General features: G+C 44.8%; 1 protein-coding gene across 3 annotated transcripts; it reads right to left on the minus strand.

The window, feature by feature from the left end:
* Positions 1-5,720: 5,720 nt before the first annotated feature.
* Positions 5,721-7,803, minus strand: LOC115320242. 3 transcript variants are annotated; one of them, XM_040216701.1, is made up of 5 exons: positions 7,390-7,803; positions 6,716-7,326; positions 6,557-6,628; positions 6,374-6,468; positions 5,721-5,937 (listed from the first exon to the last, which is right to left on the minus strand). In XM_040216701.1, the coding sequence occupies exons 2-5, from the start codon at positions 6,902-6,904 to the stop codon at positions 5,886-5,888; spliced, it is 408 nt and encodes a 135-aa protein (XP_040072635.1). In that variant the 5' UTR covers positions 6,905-7,326; positions 7,390-7,803; the 3' UTR covers positions 5,721-5,885. The 3 variants fall into 3 exon arrangements, 2 of the variants coding, with proteins under 2 accessions (XP_040072635.1, XP_040072636.1); XM_040216702.1 differs by lacking the exon at positions 7,390-7,803 and having other exon boundaries at positions 6,716-7,382; XR_005716477.1 differs by lacking the exons at positions 5,721-5,937; positions 6,374-6,468 and having other exon boundaries at positions 6,506-6,628; positions 6,716-6,787; positions 7,076-7,326.
* Between the last annotated feature and the right edge of the window lie 290 nt (positions 7,804-8,093).

The raw sequence follows: 8,093 nt of genomic DNA on the forward strand, positions 1-8,093 counted from the left end.
GATTAAACTATGACCGCAAGTAACTGCCATCTATTCAGACGTGAACTGAGCCATTACTCGGCCGGTCAGAAGCGAGCGTTATTTAAGCCAAGACGATAACGTTTTGAATTGTGCCATAGAAATAACATCTAGGGTTAATTGAACTTGCAATTGTAAATGTCTGCTGACTCAAAACCTTGGCTATAAAACACCTGAACGCAAGAACCGTGCGGAGAAATTATGTTTTTAACCACCACGGTTTACTACATCTCGGATGAATTTGCGCGAGACAGCGTAATGACAGTTCCATCGGAGCTTTGCAAATTTTGCTCATAAAGAGTATTGACGAATCCCATTATACAGCCACAGTTTTCCCTCCGGCGCAGGTTGGAGGAATGTACGTCGCGGGCGATCTTTCGCTTGCATAGATTCGGTTTGAAGCCGAGTAAAGTAATGAAATATCTCGCCCCAAAGCGCCTACTACAGATTCTTTAGTCAAAATTTCGTGTCACCGCTAAACCATAATAAGGTTAAACGCAAATTCTCCAGCTACACTATATATCTCCACAAGTTCAAAACAAAAATAATAGGTGATGTAAGTGCTTTAGTTAATTAGCCAGCGAATTGACCAGCTTCTTAAGTTTCCCAGTACCCCCATGGCCCCCATCTGAGATCAACTTCTTAAAGCCCGAGCTTGAGGGAATTAGCTAATCCACGTACGCGGAACACTGCCGTTGTTTTTCATATATTTTAGTTATCTTGCCGTTTCTTTTGATGAAACTCTTAACCCGATTGTTTTACCTTGCAGCTTTTCCTTGCCCGTTAGAGGGTCATTCGTTTGCTGTTGTGTTTTAATTGAAGGCTGCTTCAAGATAAAATGGCCTAGTTGTCTTTGTGGTTTAGGTTGGGTTATTCAGCATTTAATATTAACACTTACTCTTCCTAACTGACGTAAGCAAAACAATTTTCGCACTTCATTTTTTCTGCTCGCTAAATGGCAGTACGAAACGAAAAATGAGAAGCGTTAAGGGTCAGGAATATCTTGAAATTGCATTACAGAAACATTAAGACCACAACCAATGCGAAAGCAAAATATTTTGGCGTGGGGCACCTCGATTCAAGGGTCATGGACAGCTGACACTCTACTACATCATCACGGCAACCTAACCAAAACCTCCGCTTCATGGTTCCGCTGAGATCACTGCCACTCCCAAACAACACGGACTGAATGCCATCTATATCCTGCAGAGAATTTAACACCGTCATAAGAGCCCGCCACTCTTCCTAGGAAAAGTTCACTTTTGTTTTGGCCTATGAAACAATAATGTATAAGCACAAGCTCCGACACCGTTCAGGTATAAGAGAGGCTAAAACATGTGTTTATCTTATCCAGCTAACGCTAAAGGCTCGAATCGCATCCATATTGTTAATGAAAAATAGAATTTTTCTTCTAATGCCAGTTCCAAGTTCATATCATGGTTCTTCAGTAAGTGATCCTTGTATCCTGCGGACCTGCCTCTGGTAACACCTTTCACACCAAGGGTTTCGGTCATCTAGCCTATATAGTCATTAAAATATGAAGAAACTCCCGTCATAGCTCATGAAGTTTCTATTTCTTGCATCGGGATTCCGTCTTTGGGGTTTTCACCGGCTGATGCCGCAGTGTAACTGGCTATGGAGAGATAGTAAGATCCGCGAGACTAAGCCTCGAAAAGTGTTTCCTAAATATTCAGGAGCTGTAACAGACACACATTTGAATGCACACATAAAAGAAGCACCGAGTCACGGCCTACTTTCTTTGTTTGATTGGATGAACTGGCGGATTAGCACGGAAGGAAAGACTGCGTATTTGCTGCTGCTTGATTGGCCACCCGCTCGTAATTTCACCCGCGCTCTGACACGCAGGCGCTTTTTCTTGATGTTTGCTTACGTTATGTGTAAGTCACCGGGTCATCAATGAGGCGAACGTCGTGTGCAAGTGCATTTTTTGAACAGGTTACCACGCATAATACGAAGCACATAAGTTTTCAGTGACTCTCGACGTAACCCGACGTAAAAGCCGGTTCACACGACTCCGTTTTTTTTATTTTTTGCTTTACGTTAATTTATAGTACGTTATAAAGCTTAGGCTTCAAATCGCCGGGACATCTGAGCTTCATATTTAGCGTGGCTACCAGTTTAAATAGATATCCTGGCACGCGACATTCAAGACACGAATGATTCTCTGACTTACTCGTAACGTGAGAAAACGTACGAAAATGGTAATGTGAAGCGGCAGCCGTCTGCGGCTACACGCAAGATACTTCCGGTCGCTCCGTTTCGGCAGATTCTCCGAGTTTGCTGATGTAAAAGTTCCTGGGACTATGATGGTATGCAGAATTTACAAAGTGGGGAATTTAGCGAGTCTCCCATGTGGTGCTATTCAATTCAACATCTCAGAGGGAACCGGTCGTCTTACGGTGGTATTTAAAAATCTCCAAGAATTATCTCGCATTTCATAAACGTTAAAGAAGCGATGCTAATGAGGGGATCCTTTACGCTCTCATTTTAGCTGCGACCTAAACTTCCAACGGAGCTTCATTCCGTCCCTTGGAAAAATTGGCTTATTGGCACTTGGAAAAATTGGCTTACTAACACAAAACTCAAAATACAGTTAGAGCCGAATAAAGCGACGTCCGCACAAACCACGCTGTCGTTTGCTTTTGTTTGTCGCTCTAGTGGGACTCCGGCATCAGAATGTAGGGAGCAGCGTAGTGTATCGACTACAGAAACCGCTACTACATGGCGCCACCTCCCCGCAACTATAGAGAGCATGTATTGCTGTGTCCAACTGTTGCATCGGTGTCACGGGGTTTATAGGTTGCGCTTGCAATACCAGCTGCGAGCAGGGCCCGTTCGCTCGAAGCGCGGTTAAGCGCTAACCGCGGCTAAAATTAGCCGCTGTACTTAGGATACGGATCTTGAAATCACTTGACTGGCTCGGTAGGGATGCGGGCAGGCACGCACGGCCCCATCGCTTCATTTGACAAAATGGCTGTGGTGTATGCAGTTTCGACGTTCGCGACCGCAATGGTGTTTCTCTTCAGGGCCTGTTTGCTCGAAGCCGGTTAACTTTAACCGAGGTTAAAAGTGAACCGCCCTTCCCTACTAGGTACCAACGAGTACACCTAGCCAAGTTTGACGAAGGCTGTATGAGCGATAGCTCCGTATTTTATTATGGGGTGGTAGCTTGATATCACCTTCTGGTTGTATCGAATATAAATGGTTCTGTCAAAAAGTTCCCAAAAAGGGGGGACCCAACGGCGCGCGCCACTGGGTATTCCCGATGGAGGACGGCATACACTTTAGCAGAAAATATTTTTTTGCTGCTCGTAGTACAGATTTTGGGTAAGGTAAAACCAAATTCACCCTTGTTTGGAACATTTCTAAATGCCGGACTGTCTGAATTAAAGATAAGCCTTGTTGAAATTTCCTTCCAAGTTCGAAAGCGGACGACGAAGTTCGGTTCTAGAGACGAAAAGTAAGAAGTGAGCAGTGAAAGGCGGGCGGTACACCGGCAGCATGGTTGGCCAGCATGGAATAACTGAATATAAGAACTGAATATTGAACGCTGGAAGTATAGTTTTACGGACGGCGGCAGCTGGCCAAGCCTGCGCCGGCGTCTGAATAGTGTGAATAAAGACGATATTCTGATATTGTATTTGTTTGAAATATAATGCGTTTCGGACAGTTCTAGGAATTTATCGTGGGGTGCGATGCAAAATACGGTTTATCGGAAGTCCGAACGTCTATCGAGATGATCGTCTGCAAAAGATCGCATTGCACTTGTGAGAAAAGCACTTCAACCGATCGGTTGGGATCCCAAATTTTGCTTGCAGACTTGCGCTATGGGAGCGTGCTTTGTACCTGGTTGTAACCATCGCGTGGAGAAAGATTCTTGCAGTTTCGTCTGATTTCCGCAAGAACCAGAAGCGCGAAAGAACTGGATAAAAAGCATAATGTGAGTTTATAACAGACTCTACTCGCATCGCGGGTTTGATGGAGATCTTCACCAAAAGAGCTCATCCACAGAATTTGATGTATACCAATAAAGCAAAATACTGCGAAATCGCCATAGACATGCAATTCCTTAATAACCTGACAACCTCAATAATAATAATCACAAACTACTTACCTCGACAACGTGCGACTTGTTTCTCATGCTGGCCTGCATTACGCCGGTAATCCACTTCGAGTCGTCGTCGTAACTGATCTGCATGACGTGGTTTGATTTTATGGCCTTTTCACCCTTCTGAACTAAGCTGGGTTCTTTACAGAAAAAAAGAGCACATTGCGGAGGCCTCTACGGCCATGGCGATGCACTTGTTTTTGTCGCTCGTTTACCGACGCAATTCAATGAAGACGCCCGCTGCAACGGAGGCCAGCAAATCTATCGTGTCGTCTGCTACCAAAGCAAAGCGGAGTGCAATACTTCACAAATGGCTTTCATCGTTGCAATACAACGCTGAGACGAAAAGATCATTTTAGTAATTAGATATCTAGAAGTTAGGTTGCTCACGAAAAATTATTTACTTGCTTTTATGCAAAAATCTAGCCTCATCTGGAGCCTCCATGCATTAGTCCATAGCAGCGTCCCTAGCAACGGTTTGTTTGAACCCAAACGCCATGTTGTGACGTAGTCACTTACCAACGTTACTTGATTACCTAAGGAGTGGAACTCCCGCGCAAGGGGTACACCTGCCTCCCCCTCACTCACTTCAATCCGCCTGCCCCTTACAAACAAGTGTAGTTCTTTTTTGTGGAAAGTCTGCTGAAAAAAGTTAACACAGGTATTAAATGTCAACAGCTTTCCATCATACTTCCTGCAGGTTGTATTTAGCTTTTCACTTGACTTCAAAGAGCCATTTGGCCCAAAGTTCACTAGAAAGGCAGTAGACTTCTTGGCGCCTAGGTGTCAACTTTTTGTTGACGCTCCATTGAAAAGCTAAACCTCTAGCATAAGACAACCTTGTCACTCCAAGGCGATTCATTGAACCAGACGATTTGTAGTCTCTGTGTCGCCAGAGCCCACAGCTTTTCTTGTGACTCCCTTGCGACTTATGGCTGCCGCGAAATGACGTAAAAAAACACGATATTTTTTTAATATTTTGTTAGTATGTTACCAAATCAGTAAATGTTAGTAAATAGTGAGGTATTTGAAGGTACCACTACATTATCCCACAAACACACATTAGAAACGAACACAAACACAAACACCATGAAGCACTGAACACCTGAATGGGATGAGGACGATTCGCCCCATGCGCACTCGTCACAGGACGATTGGTCACAGGACCATTCGTCACAGCGGAACATCCGTCATAGGATACCTGGTAACAGGACCACTCGACACAGCGAAACATTCGTCATAGGATGATTCGTCCACCAGACGATTGGTCACAGACTCACAGCGAGTGTTCTGGGAATGGTATTAGTTTTTAAACCGTAATTTTAACCAACTGACTATGTTCGCAAAATTGCAGTAACAATAATATCAAGCTATTGTTCATTGTATGTTTGGCAGTACACACATTTGAACTCAAAGACCAGCGTATCTATAATTGCATAGGACGGGCGAAATTGTTTGTTCAGTTCGTTGTGCATTAGAGCATGAATTGCTTATATCAGGTGTTCCGAAATACATGTTAGGAAACGGAAGACTTGATAGAACAATTTTATTGGAGAGAATCAAAAGGCAAGGTTTTGCGCAAGCGCCCTCAGGCATTCCATGCGGCGGGTGCTGCTGTAGTTTTCGACGATAAATCTGATGCGCTTGTTACAGTCCGCGTGCTTTTTTGAGACTCTTGTTAATGTCGTCCCGCCTTGAGCCTGGGCAATCTTCATCTCGGTCAGACACTGCTCCTTCTTCAGGCAGTCCAAGAAGAACCAGAGGTTTGGCGCTGTACAGCCCACGTTTCTCTGAAGAGAAAAAAAATCAAAACGACGTTATATATTTAAAAAGTGTAAACTTTAGGTCGTAGGAGAGGAATGGCACATTAAATTTAGCACTACGTGTGCCCGGTTCGTCTCCCTGTTCGCTGTATTCTTTGTGATGTTGCCATTTTGCCGCCAATGTTATGAAGGTAGTACAAAATTGAACCAGCTGGTACACACAAGGTTATCAATATAATTTCCCCCGACACAACAACTTCAGTATGCATAACCCTAAAAAAGACAATTTAGAACCCATATTCCGATGCAAACAGCACATCATGCTTTCGCTTCTGTCCTCGTTTGTTAATGTGGTAATTAGCATTATGTACGCATGACGAGTCTCATTATTATGCAATAACCATTCTCACATATACGTATTGCTGGTGCGTAACACCCACTTGCCCAACCTTAGAAAACTTACCTGGAAACCTCTGTGCCACGCCTCGACGCTGTTATTCGTTCTTGGCATGTCCTCCAAAGTCGACTCTCTGACGGACCACACCTCCGGCGGAAAGACTGCGGAGCACAGGCCATTTTGTCGGGGTCTGCCGACGTAGGTGTCCTCAAAATAGTTCGCCACTGGAACTGCCTCCACCGGGATTACCTCCAATAAATCTTGAAAGGCTTCTGGGATTTCAGCGGTCGGGAGAAATGCCAGCGATGGGAACATCCTCATCTGAAGAATGAAAAGAAGAATATTCCTGTATTGGGATTGACATAAAAGAGCTCTCATATCATATTCATAGAAGTTCAGGTCACTCACCAGCACTGCAAAGTCCTCTTGTGTGTTGTATGTACTCTGCAGGCCGGAAGCGCAGACCCTCCGGTACACCGACTGGCTCAGATGGAAAAGACACCCTTGAATCCTGGCGCTAGGTATAAGATCTTGGACGGCATTCATAGCCGCGATCTCAAAGTCCGAGTACACGACTTTAATGCTGTGGCGACCCATGGCGTTGAGAAGAGCAGCAAAAAACTTAGCAAAAGTATAAAAAAAAAGTTTCCGTCACAAAATTATTTTAAGTAATTATTTCCTACCGCAACCATTTACTCACTCTAGACAGGAAAACTGCTGTAGGAGAAACGAAACCACTGGTGATGCTGCAAAAATACGAGTAATTACCTTCTGTAAGTGTCTTCTGACTTGCTAGGTAGCAGACCGTATGTCATTGGCATTACCACTCTATGAAGTACAGCGTGCACTGTATAAAGCTGGCAGAATAGAGGTGGCGTCACCTTGAAGGTCCCGTCTACTAGCAACACGGTAGACTGAGCCAAGTGGTGCAAGTTCATCTCGGTTGCGAAGATGAGGATTCTTGCAGAGTCGCCATCTCCACTATCATGCAGGAGAAAGGACTCGCCTTTGCTTGTCACCTGCAATGAGATGCAAAAAGCCTTAAGGAAAATCCATACCGCCATCGATCACCAGGTTATTACCTTGAACTCCACGGGGACTCTGATGTCTCATCTGGTGGACGGAATACTGTAGCTGAATGTCGCGAGCTGCCTTTGCTTCCGTAAGACTCGCCGCAGGGACGACGGGGCAGGCATCTGAGAAGCGGTGTCGTCACTGACGGCAGATGCAGCGTCTAAAAGAATTTGGTCTGGAGTTTCGTGGCTCCCCACTGTGACGAAAAAAAAATTGTTAAGAAACCTAATTTTTTTATACTAAATGCAGAAACGTTTCGGCACAAACCTGCTTTTTCTTTTATCCGATGACGCGTCCTGAGCAGGTTGAGTTCCGTTGGGTCTCCCGCGTGCGTGTGGCAGCTTGAAGGGCAATGATTCGACTGGCATCTGGATCTGTTGTCATTTTCGCCTTGCATTCACCTCTCCTGCGACATATCCAGTAGCACGTTGACTCGTTCTTTCTGCTGCATGTATACGAAAACCCGTCATGAAGGAGCATCGCTCCACCTCTCTCCGTAGCTATCACTTCCATTTTGAGAAGTGAAGCCAGAGACCCAAAAAGTCGTTCTTATATTATCCCAGCATTCCATATTTGGGAACCAACCCGGAACTATTACGTTTGTTTCACATCTTTCCGCTGTGACGAATCGTCCGCTGTGACGATTCGTCAATTGGGCACCCGTTATACTGTAACTACTAGTTCGTCCCCTATTTGGGTCAACCTCCCGAAG

This window comes from Ixodes scapularis, unplaced genomic scaffold (genome assembly GCF_016920785.2).
Source record: "Ixodes scapularis isolate PalLabHiFi unplaced genomic scaffold, ASM1692078v2 PGA_scaffold4__175_contigs__length_147842914, whole genome shotgun sequence".
Lineage (NCBI taxonomy): Eukaryota > Metazoa > Arthropoda > Arachnida > Ixodida > Ixodidae > Ixodes > Ixodes scapularis.

Bases quoted from the DNA above. Each gene is read 5' to 3' on its own strand.
- LOC115320242 (XM_040216701.1), bottom strand. From the start codon at position 6,904: ATGGGTCGCCACAGCATTAAAGTCGTGTACTCGGACTTTGAGATCGCG. The intron at 6,469-6,556 runs GTAATCCCGGTG...TGTGCTCCGCAG, and splicing joins CCTTTCAAGATTTATTGGAG to TCTTTCCGCCGGAGGTGTGG. The intron at 5,938-6,373 runs GTAAGTTTTCTA...TTTTCTCTTCAG, and splicing joins CGTGGCACAGAGGTTTCCAG to AGAAACGTGGGCTGTACAGC.